Source organism: Hemitrygon akajei, chromosome 19, assembly GCF_048418815.1.
Source record: "Hemitrygon akajei chromosome 19, sHemAka1.3, whole genome shotgun sequence".
NCBI lineage: Eukaryota > Metazoa > Chordata > Chondrichthyes > Myliobatiformes > Dasyatidae > Hemitrygon > Hemitrygon akajei.
Window position 1 is genome coordinate 49,546,264 of NC_133142.1, and position 21,946 is coordinate 49,568,209.

General features: G+C 41.9%; 1 protein-coding gene across 1 annotated transcript in view; it reads left to right on the forward strand.

The window, feature by feature from the left end:
• Window positions 1-21,630, forward strand: part of sumf1 (sulfatase modifying factor 1) — a 284,705-nt gene extending 263,075 nt beyond the window's left edge. The window contains exon 9 of the mRNA XM_073072466.1: window positions 21,521-21,630. Within this exon, the coding sequence (XP_072928567.1) occupies window positions 21,521-21,592 (72 nt within the window). The 3' untranslated portion in view covers window positions 21,593-21,630. The remainder of the gene's footprint in view (window positions 1-21,520) is intronic.
• Window positions 21,631-21,946: the final 316 nt, after the last annotated feature.

The window sequence follows — 21,946 nt, forward strand, 5'->3', positions numbered from 1 at the left end:
CCATGTGACACGTTTCACTCTTGTTTTGATGTACAGATGATAAATAAACTTAAATCTTCAACCTTCAATCTCTTTAACCAAATAAGCCTCATTAGCTGATGAAGTTTTGACCGTTACTCTCTCCACAAGGCTTTACCTGTTAAGTCCCTCCAGCGGTTTTCATTTCAGATTTTCAGCATCTGGAGTTCTTTGCCCCTCACCCTTTTAAATGATTGGTGCTTGTGGGCATTGCAAGACCCGTACGTTTTTGAAATGTGGATGGATTCTGCAGCACCCGGAGGAACCCCACACAGTCACAGGGAGAATATACAAACTCCTTACAGACAGTGGCAGGAAGTTAGCCTGGGTCGCTGGTGCTGTAATAGCAATACGCTAATCTCTATGCTAACATGCCACTCTCTTGCTAAGTCAGTAACACAATTGTTGCTGAGTGACACAAGCTATTCTGAACTAATACAATAAAATGAATTTCAAGAGTACTTATTTCATTTCAAATGATTATCAAAATGTTATTATTTTCCTTTGCTTTTCTTCGACAATTTCTTATATAGTTTTATTAAATATCTTGTTTTGTCCTCCAAAATTCCATCAAATATCTTTGTCAACTAGTACTCCACTGCTAGTACTCCACTACTCCGCAATGTGTTGGCGCGTGGCCTAGTGGGCAAGGCATCAGACTAGTAACCTGAAGGTCACTGGTTCGAGCCTCAGCTGAGGCAGCATGTTCGTGTTCTTGAGCAAGGCACTTAACAACACATTGCTCTGCGACGACACCGGTGCCAAGCTGCATGGGTGCCCTTCCCTTGGACAACATCAGTGGTGTGGAGAGGGGAAGGAGAGGGTCTCCCATACAACCCTGCCCAGGCCTGCGCCCTGGAAACTCCAGGCGCAGATCCATGGTCTCTTGAGACCGATGGATGCCACCACCACTCCACTGCTCTGACAGTTGCCTGTTCCTTGATTCCGATGCGGTTCCATGAGGCAGTTCTCTGCCAGGTGACGCCATAGTAGCCCGGAGTAGTGTCATGGCTACCTGCGCTACCAGTAAGCCAGTGAAGCCCTGCTCACCCTGGGTTCAGTGGCTGTCAAAGCTATCACTGCTATCAAATGCTTGTGAATGGCTCTGATTTTTGCTGTTGATAGAGAGATACTTTATTGATCCCAAAGGAAATTCCAGTGTCACAGTAGCATTACAAGTGCACAGATATAAATATTAGAAGAGAAGTAGAGAGAATAAAAAATAAGTTACCTCAAACAGTCTAACAGGAGGGGGTCATCACGTCCCAGGCTATAGGTTGACTCATTATAGAGTCCAACGGCCGAGGGTAAGAATGATCTCATATAGTTCTCTTTGAAGCAGTGCATTTGTCTTAGTCTGTTACTAAAAGTGCCCCTCTGTTCAGCTATGGTGGCATGCAGAGGGTGAGAAACATTGTCCAGAATTGCCGGAATTTTCCGTAGGGTCCTTTGATCTTCCACAGCTTCCAGTGTGTCCAGTTTGACTCCTATAACAGAGCCAGCCTTTCTAATCGGTTTATTGAGCCTATTGACATCATCCATGTTGATGCCACTGCCCCAGCACACCACCACATAGAAGATTGTACTGGTGACAACAGACTGGTAGAACATGTGACGGAGAGGCCTGCATACTCCAAATGACCTCAGTCTCCTCAGGCAGTAGAAGCAACTCTGGCCCTTCTTGTACACAGCCTCTGTGTTGGTACTCCACTAAAAACACAACTGTTAGAAATATGAATAATAGAAACAAAATTTGAATTATTAATTATTTTTTAATAAATAAGAATAAAAATACATAAAGATAAGTAAGAATATTTAAACTAATACATCAAAATCAAATAAAAAGCTCTCTCTATGTCTTTTTCCTGACAGCTGAATTTGCCTATTAATCTTAATAGGACAACTGGACTACTGAAATTGACAGCTGGGAAAACTGTGGAAGCTGGTGTCACTTCCTTGCATTCCATAAGTAATCCACAGGGAATACTATACCTGTCCTTGAACCAACATCCTGCTGACTAGAAGCTGGTTTCAGCCTATGTACTGGCACAGCCCAGTTACCCTCTTAGCCATCAACAGATCCAAGCCGATCTCAGGGAAAGATCCACAGCTCGTGAGTGATCAAGGCAGGGATATATGACTAATGCATGATATAGTAACAAATGGGATAATAATGTGCAGCGTTAACTGCGATTAATTAGCTTGCAAAGTCTTTCTATTTGGGCCAAAGATGGTTTAAAAGTAACGTGCTGCAGGCACAGGAATTCTGAAATAAAAACAAGCCATGCTCTCCTGTAGCAAAACACAAGCTACTGAAAATACTCAGTGGGTCAGGGATCTGTGAGGAGAGAGTTAAGAGCAACATTTCAGGTCGCTGATCTTTGAGGGGTCATTGATCTAAGCATTAACTCTTGTGCTTTTCTCTCTCTCTCACACATGGCCCACAGAGTACTCCCAGCATTTTGGGTTTTATTATGGCAAGGTAGCTCCCTTCTCCTTGTCACTTGGGGCCTGACTTTGGGACTGCATTGAATTTGTGATAAGCAGAGAAATGGAGGAAATGTGGAGGAAATGTTGATGTAGTAGAACAGATCTTCCACTGAGATCTGCTCAGACCTATTGATAGATAAATGGGTAACTGGACAGATTTTGAGCATGGGCTGAAGCAATCATCCACTCAGCTGGGCATTGGGTCCCAAGGCACATGTACTGTCTCCGTGGATTTCTCTTAAGCTCAAGAGACGCTGCAGATGAGGGCAATCCAGAGCAAAACACACAAAGTGCTGGAGGAACTCAGCAGATCAGGCACCATCAATGGAGAGAACTAAAGAGTAGATGTTTCAGGCCAAGACCCTTCATCAAGACTGGATAGGAAGGGGGAGGAAGCCAGAATAAGAAGGTGGGGGAGGAGTACAATTTGGAAGGTAAAGCCAAGTGAGGGGGAAGGTGGGTGGGTGGGTCGGGAGGGATGCTCAGAGGTGATAGAGGGAAGAGGTAAATGGCAGAAGAAGAAGGAATCTGATAGGAGAGGACAGTGGACCATGGATGAAAGGGGAGGAGGAAGGGAACCAGAGGGAGGTGATAGGCAGCTGACGGAAAGAGAAGGGGTAAGAGGGAAGCCAGAATGGGGAATGGAAAAGCAGAGAATGACAGGGGGGTGGAAGTTACGGAAGTTAGGGAAGGCAATGCTCATGCCGTCAGGTTGGAGGTTACCCAGACGGAGTATGAGGTTATTGCTTCTCCAACCTGACAGGGCCCTCATTATGGAGTAGAGGATGCTATTTGTTGGAATGGGAATGGAGAGTGGAATTAAAATGGTTGGCCACAGGGAATCCTCCCTGTTGAGGATGCAGTGAAAGTGCTTGATGAAATGGTTTCTCATGGAATGCAAGGAACTGGCATTTCTTCCAAAGATTTCCCGGCTCTGAAGCTGGAAGTTTATCCATTACAGTCCAGTGGTCATATTAAAACCAACAGGCAGATGTAGAGATTTTTTGTTTAATTTGTTGTATTAAGTTTATTTTCACTTGCTATTGTCTATTTTCATTAACTTTTAAAGAAGAACTAAGTATTTACATTTTGTTAGCATTGTTTTTATTTTTACCAGCTGTCTTACTTTCATATCTTCGAATATCAGAGCCATTCGGCAACATGCAAAAGCAGTGACAGTTTTGGCAGGCAGAAAGCCCTGGGTGGAGGGGTCTCATTGGCTGCCTAGGCAATTATGTCAGCGCAGCCAGCCATGACGCATGATTCTTGGCCACTCCAATGAGTTGCAACTAGCCGCCTGACAGTACTCCCTCACTGGACCACATGGAAATCGAGAAGTAGGCAGCCTCCAACCCCACAATAGCGGAGTATTAGTTGGTAAAGACGCGGCTGCAATATGTCAGGAATAACATACTGTAGGTATTTAACAGAATTACAAGAAAGTGTGGAAGAAAATCAAAGGGAAAAGATGACTTTCAACAATCATCTGATATCAAATAAGTACTCTTGGAATTTATTTCATCTTATTATCTTGGAACAGCTTATGTCATTCATGGTATTCATTAGGTCCTCAAGCCCCACAAGTACTAAAACCAGAGCTGAGCTAAAACGCTTTTCCGATCATGTTTAGATGAGGTTGGTCACTTTCAGATAAGCAGACTAGGAAGCCTGGAACCATCCTGCTTCATGTTGCTTTGTTGCCAATGGGATTAATTTACTTCTGTGATTATTCTCTCCCTCTTTTGGCAGAGAGAAGATGATCCTATCAATGTTAGACTAAACAGTATGAAGACAAGCAAAACTATGTTTTAAGATGAGAAAAGGATGAGAAAAACAACAGAAGAGATCTGAATTTATAGTGCTATTTAGAAGGAACTTGAGTCTCTTCAAATATTGACTATTCAACCTCATAGTCACCCCTTTTGTTTACATTAAAAAGCTTGCTGCTGGCATCATTGAAAAGTACGGAGAATGTCTGGAAAACACATTACGTCCTGAATGGGAGCCCAAGGTATTGCCAAGATAAGAAAACAGGACATTGACAACCCCTCCCTCAAATATGACCTGTTTAGCACATTAACCTGAAATGGGATCTTTTCAGCAACTTGGTGACAAAGTATTGAAGAAAACTTGCATTAAAGCGGTGAGAGCATAGGAGGGTCTTTGAACCACGGAGATGTCACTTGCAGACGATAAACTCCATGACAGATTTATATCACACAGTCATGAGATAAACAGATGTGTAAATAGTTGGAGAAAGTTTGATAAGTGCTTCGTTCATGTCATTAATTAATGGGCATTAAAAAGCTATTGTCTTTAATGTAAACTTCTTTTGCTTAGTTTCGGTATACAGAAAATTTAAGTGTTTTGATAAATTTTCATCTATGTATTTTAGGTTTATTACGTGAAAATTAACAAAAATTCTCAATTGTATACAGTACCTCAAAATATGAACTTAAGGGTATGGTAAAAGTTAGAAAGTATTCTTTGCATTGCTATTCCATACATTATTTATTTATTTTTGAATCCTGTCTGTACATATTCCATTGTTATTATTGTATGTTGGAAAATATTTATTGTTGCTACTTGGCTAATTTGAAATGAGATTGGGAAAATTTATTGAAGCATCTAACAAAGATCTTCTTTGAAGCAGATCCATAATTGAGGTTAGTGTTAATGCAGGGTTCAGGGAATCTGATATGGAATCTGCTTATTGAACTGAGCATTCAAGGAAGGAAGAAGTAGCAAAGTGCAAAAACGATGCAAAAGTAATGGTTCTTATGACCATGCTTCATATTTTTTCATGTATACTACAAGATTCTCTTTCTCTAATGGTTGTATCTTTCATGAGTACCTTTCCTAGTTCAGTGTGTATCTCTTGTGTATGTATCTTCTTCTCAGAGTGAGGATAACTTGTTTCCAATCCGTTTTTATGGGCTTCTGCAGCAGCGGACTCGCAGACTCTTCCAGATCTGGTGAGGTGATGACGTGCTCTTTCTGCCATTCATGCTTGGTTTCTGAGTGTCCCTGACCCATGGACTTGAGGTTCTCAAGGTTATTGCCGTTCAACAACACACAAGTATACAGCTAAGCAGAACAACATTTGTCTGGGACCAAGTGCAAAGCATATTACAGCACATAAAATAATATTAACACAATAATATTAAAAAATCTGTGGACATACAAGCTGGCATGATGTGCATATAGGACACATAGTTACAGTAAGTATACAACAGTATAATGTTACCGACACTGTGGACTGGGTGGTAGCAGGGTGTTCTAAAGTCTCGCAGTCTTGGGGAAGAAGTCATTACCCAGTCTAGCAATCCTTGTTCTTATACTGTGGCACCGTCTTCCTGACAGCAGGAGGTCAAAGCAATTGAGGGATGGATGGGAGGGATAATCGACAGCTCTGAGAACCCAGTGATACTGGTACAGTGTATGCACACTCACAATGCCATCGCAGTACCTATCTTCCACCTTCTACCAGAGGGATGAATATAAAAACATATCAAAACCAAGACAAGTAAATGATCATAATTCATCTGGACTTCAGTCTGACTTAAAATAATGTTTCAAATGCCTTTATACACAAGCTGAGCTGGGCTCAGCTAAATGCTGGTCTACTTCCCATTTGAAGGAATTCAGTGTATGGGTGTTCATCACATAATCAGGCAGTTTATTCAACAGGGCACCAGTCTCTGAGACAAAAAGAACATCCCCACCAGTGACCTAGCTCTGTTCTTACATAGACTGTGAGTGGTTTTCTCACCTGGCCTGATCAATGCCTTTTAATCACCTGGCCCACACTGAGCCTATGTTCCTTCAATATGTCAATCAAATCCCTACAATGCTCCTTGATGGTAGATGAACCCAGATGTTTGAGCCCAGCAGGGTAATTAAGATGATCACTTAAAACTTGAAATGGTTGTGTGAGTGCTGACTTAAAGTCTCCCTGGGGAAGTGGGTAATTAGAGCCATAGAGTCCTATAATACAAAAGCAGGCTCTTTGACTACCATGTCCATGCCAATCATCAAGGACCCGTCTACGTTGATCCACAATGCCTGTTCCAAACATGATGACATATTAAACTGATTTTCATCCATCGGTACATGATCCATATCCCTCCATTCCCTGCCTGGTTACCCGTCTATCTAACAGCCTCTTAAATGGCACTATCATATCTGCTTCCACCATTACTATCATGAGCACTCACACTCTCTGCATAAAATAGCTTGCACTGCACATCTCCTTTAAATTTCTGCTCTCACCTTAATTGCATGTCCTCTAATATTTGACATTTCTACTCTGGGAAAAAGATCCCGTCTACTCTACGTATGCCTCTTGTCTATCTGGCCTCCTCTCAGTCTCTGATGTGTCAGGGAAAAAACAACTCAAGTTTGTTCAACTTTTCCTTATATTTCACACCCTCTAATCTAGGCAGTGACCCTTTTCTGCACCTTCCTCCACATCCTTCCCATAACGGGGCAACAAGAATTTCACACAATACTCTAAGTGCAACCTGACCAAAGTTTTACATGGTTGCATAATAATGTTTATTATATTACTGAGTAACATCTAAAAAAAGCAAATTTATTACATATTTTTGACATTAATAAAAAAGAGCATCCAATCATCTGGAAAGTCTATTATTCCTGCACTGCCGAAGTTCTGAGCATGCCGGATCACCAGAGTCTTTCTCTGTCACCTGACTCTCTATATCTGGCCTCTGATGTTTAAAATTGCAATCAACCAGCGTTTCTCCTTGCATCAGCTCCTCGATTGTATCACTATAAATATCGCCCATTTGTCATGGCCAGAAGATAGATTCGGAATAGGTGGCCCTTGGCTTATTTGATAGATAATACCAAGTGATGGGTGATCCTTCAGCCTGTTGTATGGGACCAATTCACCAAGTGATGGGTGATCCTTCAGCCTGTTGTATGGGACCAGTTCACCAAGTGATGGGTGACCCTTCAGCCTGTTGTATGGGACCAATTCACCAAGTGATGGGTGATCCTTCAGCCTGTTGTATGGGACCAGTTCACCAAGTGATGGGTGATCCTTCAGCCTGTTGTATGGGACCAGTTCACCAAGTGATGGGTGACCCTTCAGCCTGTTGTATGGGACCAATTCACCAAGTGATGGGTGACCCTTCAGCCTGTTGTATGGGACCAATTCACCAAGTGATGGGTGATCCTTCAGCCTGTTGTATGGGACCAGTTCACCAAGTGATGGATGATCCTTCAGCCTGTTGTATGGGACCAGTTCACCAAGTGATGGGTGATCCTTCAGCCTGTTGTATGGGACCAGTTCACCAAGTGATGGGTGATCCTTCAGCCTGTTGTATGGGACCAGTTCACCAAGTGATGGGTGATCCTTCAGCCTGTTGTATGGGACCAGTTCACCAAGTGATGGGTGATCCTTCAGCCTGTTGTATGGGACCAGTTCACCAAGTGATGGGTGATCCTTCAGCCTGTTGTATGGGACCAGTTCACCAAGCTTACACAAAGTTATCAAGTTGGTGCCAGCCAGACTCCAGTATTAAATCAATCTTTTTATTTATTTAAAAAGAAAGGGTACATATATATAAACAAGAGGGGAATTATCACAAGTATTTGTATCAATAATAATTTGTATAAAAGGTAAAATAAACATTATCGAGATCATACATAGTATTAATCTAATAGTATGTAATAAAGAATAAGATCATCAGTTTTCTTATCATTCCATGAAAAGAAGAAAAAAGATAAAGAAACTTTTATAATTTTAATATACATTAAAATAAACCTCACTAAACAAGAAAGGACTAGGCAGCTCAGACTGAGAGTGAAAACAAGAAAAAAGAAAAACTTTCTGATCAAATCCAACATTTCGAGAGGGTAACTGGAAGAGCCATAAATCAAAGCATATGAAAATATTGAATAAAAGGTCGCCAAGTTTTCTCAAATTTAAAGGATGTATCAAAAGTCCGACTTCTTATTTTCTCTAAACTTAAACAGGACATAATGGAAGTAAGCCATTAACGAGCATTAAATCCTATCGAATTGATTTAGAATGAATGACAATTACAAATGGTTTTGAATGGGTTGGATAACCCTTCTGTGTGGGATTCAAATATTCAGCATGGAAGTGGATGGAAGATACGGGATGAATTTCTCATCAGAAACAGCTTGAATGTGACAACTTCCCTCAGCAGTTTCTGTATGCTCTTCTCAATTGCTAGCTACTCTATTCTTCCATCCAACGACATCTGTTAATGAAATCTACAAAACTGGATATGTCCACCACCAAAGCATGGAGTGGAATTCATAAAGGCAGTGGAATGACAAAAACTTGAATGGATGTCATTTCAGGTAATAGAATATACGTTCGCTGACCACTTTATTAGATGCACCTGATTGTTCATGAAGCTATCTGATCAGTCAATCATGTGGCAGCCACTCAGTACATAAAAGCATGTAGACATGGTTAAGAGTTTCAGATGTTGTTCAGGCTAAGTATCAGAATGGGAAAGAAATGTGATCTAAGTGACTCTGACCCTGGAATGGTTGTTGGTGCCAGATGGGACAGTTTGAGTATCTCAGAAACTGCTGATCTTGGAATTTTCATGCACAACAGTCTCTTGAGTTCCCAGGGAATGGTGTGAAAAGCAGCAAAAACATCTGGTGAGCTGCAGTTCAGTGGGTGAAAATGCCTTGTTACTGAGAGAGATCAGAGGAGAACGGCCAGACTGGTTCCAGTTGACAGAAATGTGACAGTAACTCCAAAAACCATGCCTTAGAACAGTGGTGTGCAGAAAAGCATCTATGAACACCCAACATATCGATCCTTCAAATGGATGGGCTACAGTAGCAGAAAACCATAAACATACACTCACCGGCCACTTAATTAGGCGCAGCAGGTACCTAACAAAATGGCCACTGGGTATAGAATATTACAGCACAGTGCAGGCCCTTCCTATAGTGAGGTAAACAGAACTGAACACAATATTCCAAGTGAGGTCTAACCACGGTTTTATTGAGCTGTAACATTACCTCATGGCTCGAACTTAATCCCTCGGCTAATGAAGGCCAACACACCATATGCTTTCTTAACAACCCTATTGTGGTAACTTTAAGGGATTTTTGGGCATGGACTCCAATATACCCCTGTTCCTCCACACTGCCAAGAATCTTGCCATTAACCCTGTATTCTGCCTTAAAATTTGATCTTTCAAAGTGAGCCACTTTACAGGGTTGAACTCCATCTGCCAACACAGCTCCGCATCAAGTTGATGTCCCTTTATTAATATGGACTTTAATTGGGGCTTGACATCTTCAATTCATAGGTGCAGTTAATCAGGAGATTGGGTGGAGTTGCCAGTTCTGTTACTCTAACACACTGTTGCAATTTTTTTCACACAGTAATTACAGACCGTGTGTTGGTACTTAAATGAAGCAGGGAATGGATGGGGGTGGGGATGAGCTGTTGGGTATTTACCAGCATTCTGCCTTTGCTTCCCATTGATGGAGACACCTACACTGCAGAAATTCTTACCGTGAAAGTGGTAGAAATCAGCAGGTTCTCAGGAAAGGTTATTGATCTGAAACATCTACTTCGTGTCTCTCCAGAGTTCCTGCTTAATCTGCTGAGTATTTTCAGCATTTCCTACTCTTATTGGAAATGTCCAGGTGCCGCAAGTATTTTGTTTTAGGAATCAGCTGGTTCTTGTTTCCTTTACTGTTGCTAATCACCACTCCCGACCCCTCCCTCACTCCCCACCCCGCTGAGACTTTCGTCAGGGCTCCCACTTGAGTTGGCTGGCCCACTTAGTTTGCAAGTCATGGCCCAATGACATTGGAGGTCAGGTCTAACTCTCAACAAACATGAATTCAAATCCCACAGCTGTAGAATTATTCATTGGAATTCATTATAGACTGTGAAGGTTGGTTACTGTGTATAATCAGAACCATGTTTTATATACGGTGCCTCTTAATGCCAGTGACCTGGGTGCTGTCTGTGTGGAGTTTGTTTGTCCTGTGACTGTATGGCCTTCCTCCAGGTGCTCTAGTTTCCATAATACATGGGGGTTGATAGATTAATTGGCCACTGTAAGTTGCCCCTAGTGTGTAGGTGAGTGGCAGAACTTTGGAAAGTTGAGAATATTGGGAAAGTTAAAACTTTGGGATGAATGTAACATTCACGTAACTGGGCGGCTAATGGTTGGCGGGGAGACCAGTACACTTGTTTCCCAGGTTCGGGTTCAGATTTACATTGAAACATACAGTGAAATGTGTCGTTAGCATTAACAAATAGTACGACCTAGGAATGTGCTGGGGGCAGTCCACAAGTGTCACCACACATTCCAGCGCTGACATAGCATGCCCACAACACTCGGCAGAACAACACTGGACACAATAAAACACAACACAACAAGAAACAAAATAGAACATAAGAAGAGACAAAACAGCAGCAGGAAGACAAAGCCCCCTCTCATCCATTCACACACATTGGACAGTCACTCATCTCCAGGACTGGCCTCCAGCCTCCATTCTCCAGGCTTCAGCAACTGGCCTTCAACTTACAATTGACCTTTGGGCTCTGATCCCTAGTCTAGCTGATGATGGGACCCTGAACTCCAGACAAATTTCAGGTTGAACTCTGGACGCACAAACTGACCAGCCCTCAGGCCTCCTGCTGCCATGGCCTTCATGCACAGAGACGAAGCCGAGACTGCAGATGTCCTTCATCACCCATCCACATTACTGGCCTTCGAACACGGAGTGGGGAGCAGAGGCCTGACCTCTAGTTCTTCCACGTCCCTGTCCCTAAACCCCAACCTGGCCTTTGATTTCTCTCCGTCCCCAAAACCATCCCAGAAAACTTTAAAAATAATTAAACTTGTGCCACAATCTTGACGGAGATTGCAGATCAGTCCCATCTTGATAAATTTAACTGTAGATTTAAATGTACCCTCACAGCTCATCTCTGGAGTTGGAAGACAAGACCAAAAAGATGCTTGGTACTAAAAATACAGAGGGTGCAGGATGCAAATGCCAGACTCAAGCTTGGAATTCTTAATTGATTATCAGTGGAGTTAACCTACAGTACTCATCGTCATGGGAATCCACGCAGCCCTCCACTGTATAGGAATGATTACAGAGTTAGCTTGTGTTATGGTGCTTAAAACTGTGGGCTGTATGAGCACAATGTAGACTGAACCTTCCTTATCTATCACCCCCGGACTTGTAAATCACCCCAAACAAAGTCACAGAAGGCAGGGCAATCAGTAACAGCATTTCGATGAAACTTCATTACACCTCAGCTGTCCTGTGGAATTTTAATATGCACACACGCGCGCACACACACACACACACACACACACACACACACACACACACACACACACACACACACACACACACACACACACACACACACACACACACACACACACACACACACACACACACACACACACACTCTCTTTTCTCTTTTGGTGGAATATTTGACTGCATTTCTCCCATCTTTATCTATACTGATGTACTAGTCCCAACACTGGGCTGTGACGTCCTGTATTTGTGAACTGTACAGCAGCATTACACACTGTTTGACAATAAAGGGAGTGCATTGAAGACAAATTATCCATGCTGCTGGAAAACACTTTGGGTATGCACTCCCATAATTCCTGTAATTTGAAAAGCATACAACATTCCTGACTGTATAAATCAAGGCAAGGCGAAGAAACACCTGAAATTCTGGATTCATGCAAAAGCACTCTTCTAATTAATTTCAGGTCAATGAATAAAGACCCAAAAACCTAAACTAATGGGAGTGAATTTGCAAGGGAGAATTGCTTTTGTTCTGTATTGGCAAATTGGGGAGTAGGGGGTTTAGGTGGACGATTGGTAGTGGCAGGCTGAAGGAACACATTGAATATCTAGCTTTCAACACCATATAAAACAAATAGACTCCATAGACTCGTTGATCCAATCAAGCTCATCTACGGTTCCCATTCAACATTCGGAGACAGCTGAATTATCACATTCATAATTTCAAATTCCAAAGCATTAGTGGGCGTGTGGTGGAAAGGGAGAGACAGCTTTAAGGACAAGTGCTGTGTAGATCTGCAGCTGCTGGTAAAATGATATGGGCTGGGTCAGGGATTGAGATTGGATCAGGTTTATTTCTCACGTGTACATTGACTCGTACAGCAAAATGTGTCATTTGTTTCAAATCACATCAGTGCAGATTGTGCTGGGCAGCACATGTCACCACACTTCTGGCACCAGCCCACAACTCACTAACCCTAAACCATAGGCCTTTGGATTGTGCGAGGAAACTTGAGCACCCAGGGTAAACCCACACAGTCAGGGTGAGAGTGTCCAAACTCCTATAGGCAATGGCAAGAATTGATCAGCCTTATTTCTAGCAGTGATGAGACAGCCCACCGAGAAGAGGCTAATGCCCTGACACAGTGCTGCCAAGATAAGAACCTCTCCCTCAATGTCCAAAAAACAAAAGAGCTGATCGTGGATTACAGGAGGAATGGAGACAGACTCGCCCTGATCAGCATCAATAGGACTGCAGTTGAGAGGGTGATTAGTTTCAAGTTCCTCAGTATACATATCCCCAAAGATATCCACTGCACTGTATACACTGGCTGTATGGCAAAAAAAAGTACAAGGGTCTCTTGCACCTGAGGCGACTGAAGAAGTTTGGTATGAGCCCCCAAATCCTCAAGACCTTCAACAGGGGCACCATTGAGAGCATCCTGACTGGCTGTATCACCATCTGGTATGGGAGCTGCACCAACCTTGATCGCTGGGCACTGCAGAGAGTGGTACGGACAGCCCACAGCGACTGTGGACGCGAACTTCCCTCCATTGAGGACATTTACAGCAAGAGGTGAGTAAAGGAGGCCTGGAAGATCATCAGGGACACCAGTCACCCCAACCACAATCTGTTCAAGCTGCTTCTGTATGGCAAACAGTACTGCAGCATTAATGCCAGGACCAACAGTCCGTGGGACAACTTTGTTCTGCAAGCCATTAGACTTATAAATTCCTTGCCTGTATATTGCAACAGAGCCATAACGCAAAGATTTTTACTCCCTCATGTTGTGGGATGGATGTAAGATTTAAATAAATTCAAATAAATTGAATTCCTGTGGAGAGCTATGGGATTTGAACCCTGATCTTTCAGCTGCTGCTGTAATAGCTAACCGTTACACTGCCATGCGACCCTATTCATATCACTGACAGTTTTACTAGTTTAACTTGGAAAGATTCTCCAAATTTTTGCCTTTATATTATTACACAATTACCTTGTAGATTTTTTAAAAATAGGTAAGAGTTACAAGCTGATTAATGGGCTGCCTTGTGAATTCTCCATCAAAGATTGTAAGTACCTTAAAAACATCAGAGTACCCAGTTTCTGTTATACATTGGAGTGTTTTACAGATTCTCTCAAAGATGAGATGGTTAACCCAGCCGAAGTTCAACCAGGAGTTCTGAGTTGGAGGTACAGCTTCGTCTCTCGTCTGGAAAAGGATTTGAATCAGCACCTTCTGAAATCCAGCATTAAGATGACTATTCTGTCTCCCTCTGTGGTGCTTCACCTAGGATCATCACCCTGTAGTGGTGAGCTTCTGAGATCCCGAGAGTGATGCTGTCTGGAGCTTAGCTCCTTGTAGGGTCACCACTGGCCATAAGGTCGAGTGGAAAGTTTCAGACAAAGACCAATCCAACCAAGATCTCAATGGTGGAGCTGGAAGAAGATGATGGCATGTCACAGCGGCAGTGAAGGTGGAGGACGGCTGCAACCGTGAAGGATCTCAGTCATCTTGCACTCCATGCCACTGAACCGGACCCCGATCCATCAAGGACCTGCCTGTGCACCAGCCTCCTCACATTAAACAAAGTCACACAGGCATTCTCCAATACGGGAATCCACCATGATATCATGAAACAGTCTCTACATCCACCTGAAGACCCACCAATACACCCTTTTGAGAACATCATACTCAACTTGAGTGATTGATTGAACTGCTACTGTTGTAAGATGCTCAGGGATAACTGGATTTCAGTCCGTGCTTTTCATTGGAATGACGTTCTTAGCTGGACCCAGCATTGCACAAAAGCTTAAGCAATTCTACAGAAGAGTGCCCCATTAAAGTGATTTATTATCACTGACTTCTATGGTGTCAGTTTGCAGTAGTTTTACAGGTTAATGATACAAAGTCGCCAGAAATTCAAAAATAAATATATTGTGCAAACGTAAAGAATGACGAGGTGATGTTCATGCATGCATGGACTATTCAGAAATGTGATGGTGGAGGGGAAGAAGTTTCTGATGAAGCGTAGAATGTAGGTCTTCAGGCTCCTGTACCAACTCTCTGATGGTAGTGATGAGAAGAGGACATAGTGAAGGTTTGTAGGGATGGATGCTGCCTTCTTGAGGCAATGACTTTTGAAGATATCCATGATGGTGGGGATCATTGTGCCCATGATGGAGATAGCTGTGTGTACAACCTGCTGCAGCCCCAAGGTAAATTTATTATTAAATTATGTATATGTTACCATACACTACCTTGAGATTCATTTTTGCAGGTGTTTACAGGAAAAATAAATACAATGACTGATGTGCAAAAGAAGACAAACTGTCCAAATAAAAAATAAAACTGAAAACAGGAGTTGTAAAGAGTCTTTGAATGACTTTCTGGAGGTCGTAGGATCGGTTCAGAGCTGTGGTTACTGAGGTTATCTCTGCCAGTTCAGGAGGCTGATGTAATAACTTTTCCTGAACCCGATGGTGTGCGACCTAAGGATTCTGTGCCTACTGCTTGGTGATAGTAGCGAGAAGGTATGGCCTGGGTGGTGGGTCTTTGATGATGGCAGCTGTTTTCTTGTGGCAGTTCTCCATGTGAAGATACTCAATGATATGGAGGGCTTTGCCCTTAATGGACTGGGCGGTATCCATCACTTTCTGTAGGCCTTTCCATTTCTGGGCATTTGTGGTTCCATACCGGGCTGTGATGCAACCAGTTAGGATACTCTCCACTGTACATCTGTAGAAGTTTGCCACAGTTTCCATGGTATCCAGCGGCAGTTAAGCTGCAATTCTGATTTCAACAGGCAATTTTGTTGGAAATTACACGTCATATTTTTGTGCACAAAATGGGGTAAACATTCTAGAATTTTTTTGATGCTAAATTTCATCAACTTTGTAATATTTATGTCCCTAATTGGGCATTCACACTAAATACAGCACACCAGAAATGCTTTAAATCAAAATTTTTATGTGAGAGATCCATATTTAGCAAACCAGTAAAAAGCTTTTCTTCCTGCTATTTTTAACTTTCATCCAGTGCTACAGTTTCCTCCCACATTCCAAAGATGTAACATTAAGGTTTGTGAGTTTTGGAATGCTACGTTGGGTCTGGAAGCGTGGCAGCATTTGCGGGCAGCTCCCAGCCCAATCCTCGCTGATATGATTTGACACAAACAACTCATTTCTCTGTATGTTCAGCATACATGTGACAAATAAAGCTCAGCTTTGAAAGATCTCAGTGGAAAGGAGATGGGGGTAAGAGATCAAATAATTGTGTGGAAGTAAACGAAATGTATTGGTATCAATCAACAACACACACAAAATGCTGGTGGAACACAGCAGGCCAGGCAGCATCGATAGGGAGAAGCGCTGTCGACGTTTCGGGCTGAGTTGCAGACATGCTTCACTGTGTTTGCATGTACTGATCTCACTGAAGGACATTCTCTTAACTTTAATAAAGACAGTTTTAGTGCCTTCTGGGTTCTAAAAAGAGACCCATAAATATGGATTACTAACAAAGCTTGTTAAACTGCCTGCCATACTGAAGGCATTAAGGTGAAGTATTTTACCATCAGGCTTCCTATATTATTAAGACATTATTATCTTTGTAGCTCTGTCATATGGTCAGAGCTACCTGGGCTCTGCCAGAAGTTAACATTGGCTCTGGTCTCTGCAAATTATCAAGCTTGTTTTCTTCCTTTTAGTAAATCTGTCCATTGCTGCATCTGCTGCCCTAACCACACCTCCCATTCCTGACCCTACAAACCCACCCAGACATTATGTAATGAAATGCTTCCCAGTTACCTCTTTATGACAACAACTGTGTTTGGCTGTTTGGTGTTCCTTCAGTGTTACTTGAATTGAATTTTGGTTTATTGTCATTTAGAAACCACAAATGCAATGCAGTTAAAAAATGAAACAACGTTCCTCCAGAATGATATCACGAAAGCACGCAACAAAACAGACTACACCAGAAAATCCAGATAATGTTTGGCAATCACCAAATCCAGAGTCCAGAGAGGCTGCTGCGAATTAATATCGCGCTACCATCTTAGCGCGTTCCCCGGAAAGGAACTCCAAATCCACCAGACAAAACAAGACTACCCAGACACACCAAGTCAGGAGACAAACTCTACCACCCAACAAACCAAAAACTAAAGCTACAAGACCTACACAAAACCACATAGTTACAACAGTGCAAACAATACCATAATTGATGAAAAAGCAGACCATGGACACAGTAAAAAATAGACCAAAGATGTTAAAAGACTATAAGTTTGAAAGAAACCACCACACAGTTTCCACAAGTCCTCAGGGTCCCGATAGACTCGTCATCCCACGCAGGGGGAATACCCCCTGCTATGGACTTCCACGGCGCTGTCGGACTCAGCCTCGCAGATGCAGCACACAATGAAAGCACCGCTTGAAGTTCTTTTCTTTTTTAAGTATCCTATCATAAACTTAATTTCTACAAATTAGTTCAGGCAAGGAGTCTCAGACCCCAAACACCTGTTATCTTTTTCCTTCCATTCTAAAGATACTGGCTGGCCTGGGAGTGTTCACAGAATTTCCTGTCCTGTTCACTACTGTAAGGGGTATCAGTGGAATAGGATATCTAGAGTAAACTGAGAAGACACCAGGTGTCAGAGGGAAGACCTAAGGCTTAGAGAGATTAATTCAGAGGGATATGGAACAAATGCAGACAAATGGAACTAGCTTAGATGGGCACCTTGATTAGCATGAGCTAATTGGGCTAAAGAGTCTGTTTTGGTACTGTGTGACTCTATGACTAGGGGAGACTCACCTCACAAATCACCCAGCTGCCCCTTAAAAAAACCTCTGCCCCATCTGTGAAAGGGTCTATGGTTCCTGCATTGACCTCATCAGCCACCTCAGAACCCATGAAACCAGAGTTGAGGCAAGTCATCTGTGACCCTGACGCTCTGCCAAAGAAGAAGTGGGACTTTCCCACAACCCCGACCACCCGTACCCACCCACAACCACCGTAGGCCCAGGTTGTTATGACAACCTGAGCTGGTTGCATGTTGTCTTTAGAAACAAGCTATCAAGGGGCAATGCCTGCTTTCCCTCATTCCAACTCACAGGGATTTGGAAACCAGGTTCACTTCCACTTTATTTTTCCAGCGGTCATGTAGTTTACAGACATAACAAGTAATGTGCTTTTGGCTTTAGTCATACTCCATCTTCAAGAGCTGTTGCAGAAAGACAGACTGCAGGTACAGAAGCATAACAGCTAAAGAGTAAACCACATTTATTTTGTCAAAACTTGTCTTGTAGACCTCACAAGATGATTAACTTGTAAAAAGTCTACCATCCCTTGTACAGTCTCTGACGGCTGCAATTTAATTCTGTCCCCAGAGGTGAGGTCAGCCTTCACCTAGAGCTCGAGAAGGAAGAGTTTACACAAGGCCTCCACCGAGGCATGATCTAACATTGACCAAGTGCCAGTGAAAGTTACAGCACCTCTCTGGGGTTTGGTATGGCTCCTGTGATTTGACTGCTCTCTGAAAGTAAGGATGTAATTGGTCTTGTTGGATCTACAAGTTTAAAAATAACAGAGAATATGGGAACAATAGAAGGCTATTTGGCCCCTCTGCCCCATTCCCCCATCAACACCTGATCACCCTTCTCCTCATTTCTTTTCAATCTTCCAGTGCTGAGAAATATATCTACCTCCTTCTTCAATGTATCAGGGAGAAATAACCAAAAAAGGAGTCCACTGCATTTGTGCAGCTTCTTTAATCATATTAAGACATCTTGAACTGTTTTGTGCCCCATGACACACTTCTGAACATAGTCACAATATCAATTTGGAAATATATCTGCAAAATGAAGCAAAACACTTGCCATATAGCATCAACTGAGAAGACACCCAGTGTCAGAGTGAGGACCTAAGGTCATTAGATTAATTCAGAATGATTTCGAGGGACATCGGGCAAGTGTGGACAAATTGTGACTAGCTTAGATGGCATCTTCTTTCACGAGCTCTGGGTGAAGGTTGACCTCACCACTGGGAACAGTAGCTGTCTGAGGCCTGCACGAGAGATGGTAGCCTTTTTCAGGGTAGTCATTTTCTGCGATCCACAAGACAGGAAGTAACAAAATCACAAGTGGCGTTGGAGCATGTGGCGACACTTGCCATCTGCCCATAATACACCCTCAAGTGTGTTGGTTGTTAACACAAACAACAAATATCACTGTATGTTTCAATGTACACTTGGCAAATAAACTCGAATCTTGAATCTTGAAGACAAGGCCCCTTAAAATTCAATGATAGAAATGACCGTCTTGTCTATTTTAGTGATGTCTGTGACAGATAAATGCTGGCAGGAATAGAAAGGCAAATGTTAATGCTTTTTTTTGAATGGTATGATGTGATCTTTTCCATTTAGCTTAATGGGGACAGCAGGGCCTCATTTGAAAGCAGTACAAAGAGCTATGTAGTGACCTTCCAGAACTGTGCCAGCTTAGACCACATGCTGATGTCATTGCATGGGACTTAATCCAGAACCTTCTGACCCAAAAAGGGTTAGACAAAAGATAAAATAACTCTTCAAAAGCAATATACTGGAAGTCCAGCATCTTGCAGATCAGTGATATTGTTAAGGACTATTTTACTACAAAGCAGCTCCCAAACATTCAATTAACTACCCATTAACAGTGAACAGCAGGCTATCCAGTACAGAAACGTGAAGGCAAACAGTCAGGAATTCAGGAACAGCTTCTTCCCCTCTGCCATCCGATTCCTAAATGGACATTTAACCCATGAACACTACCTCACTTTTTAACATATTATTTGTTTTGTGCTGTTTTAAATGTATTTAACATATCTGTATATACTTACTGTAATTAATTTACTTACTTTATTCTTTGTTCTATATTATCATTTATTGCATTGTACTGCTGCTGCTAAGTTAACACATTTCATAACGTATGCTGGTGATAATGAACCTGATTGTGATTCTGAACTGAAGGTCAGCTTTAAAACATTGATTAGGTAGACGTGTTGCTCACCCAGATTTGCTTCACAACCCATAAAGAAAAATAAATGTTCTTCTGGAATTCAGGCTAAAATTTATACAACGCTTGCAGAAAAATATCAAAATAAAATGCTGAAGTGCTCACCAGGTCTGGCAGCATCTATGGAAAGAGAAACAGAATTAACATTTCAGGTCAGTGATCTGACTTGCTGAGTGTTTGAAGCAATTCTATTTTTATTTCAGATTTTCAGAAGCCACAGCTTTTTGATTACAAGAGCTAAGTACCCAATTTCCTTTTGTGAGTCCTCGTGATTTTTGCATACTGAGCAACAGTAACTTCACATAAGGAAGGAATATATGAAACAGGAAGCCTTTGTAATGCAGTTATCAGGGCAATGAGATATCAGATAAATACAGGTTTTTCATCCCCCTCAGAGATATGACAATGCCATACAAAGACAACACAAAATGGTTCAAATTAACGTGATAAACACAAATCTATTTCTTTTGGAACTGAATAAAAGACATTATTTCTTTTCAATATCTCACACAAATCTCAACATATGAGTCACCCACTTTTTAAAATTTGAATGAACAGCGTGATGCCATCCAGATTTGTGGTAGAAATCCACCTACACTGTGTACCAGACTATTGTCAAAAAAAGTGCTTTCCATCATCAGTTAAGTCAACTGTAAAGGCAATACTAATGAACTATCACAATTCAAAATTATTTTCACATCCTGTTAAAGCTTAATTACTTGAATTTATTCAATTATCTTTATCATTTTGAAATCCCCATTCTTTCTTGTTCTATCATTACCATAGTGTGGGCTGCACTGTGTTCTATTCAAACCCCTGATGCTATCCATGTGGAGTTTGCAAAATCTTCTTGCGATTGTACGGATTTCTCTAGAAGCAAAAGTGTCCTCCCACGTCCCAAAGATGTGCTCTTTTGAAGTTGAATTGATCACATTAAAGTAGTCTTGGTTTAAGTGAAGGGAAGAACCCTGAGGGAGTTGAGGAGGATAAAATAGGGATAGTATAAGAGTAATGCAAATGGGTAGCTGACGTTAGGAGTGAACTTGGTGTGATTGCATTGGGTTCCCTGTCTGCAAAACCATAAACTCAAAAGAAAACTTTAAGCCCTACCTGACGAGAACTATGGGAATCCTCACTATAGGGAGTTTATACTGCATCCGCCACTCTTCAAGGGCTAGCTGATTTCCTTGTCTAGTCTCTGAGGCAATGTTTAGCTGCCAATACCCATTGCTTGATGTTGGTTCTGCCCCTCCCTACCAAGGAGGAGATACTTCCAGCTGAAAAAGTAGTTTAAACACAGTTATTTTGTTTTTAATTATACATGTTTAAATAAGACCTATAATTCTTATCACTCATTTAACACTCACACGGACTTCTAATTTATAAAAGATGCCTGAACTACAAAATTTTTATAGGCTACAAAGGAATTTCAAATACATACAAGTACAATAATTATTAACCAGAAGAACATACTGTAAAGGTGCTGATGAACGAGTTGTCTGTCACAGAAACCAAAAGTTGAGGAATGACTTCTAATTTTTTTCTGCAGCTCCATCTTTCTGTTGTTCTCCTTGTCATTCCTAAAAATCTCCAAACTGTGTTGGTATCTATGCCATTTTCTACTAGATGACTTTCTCTGCATGTGATGCTTTCCAGATACCATTGCTGGGACAAAGTAACTCACACAGATGGACTTTTGGCGACAGAGATTCCAAGCATCCACAATAAACGCAGTGAGGGCTAACCCTCTGAGTACACAAACATCCCAACTTCTACCATTGTGTGATGTGCTAAGTGACATAACCCCATTGTCTTGCTTTTGGCTAATTGAGACAAGTCTCCTGATCACCTTCTTCGCAAAGCTACATGCAGTTTACATTAAGAATTTTAGACTGATCCTTGTTTGCAACACAAAGCTGGAAAAAGACTATTTGTTAAAAGCTTAATTTTATCACCAACAACTTTAATCCTTTGGAAAGGTCATGTAGCACAGCTAGAAAGCTGTGTTTAGCAATAAGCCTCTCAGATCATAGAAAAGTGAACATCCATCGCATTGGAGAGCAGAAGGGCCTATTTGTGCTA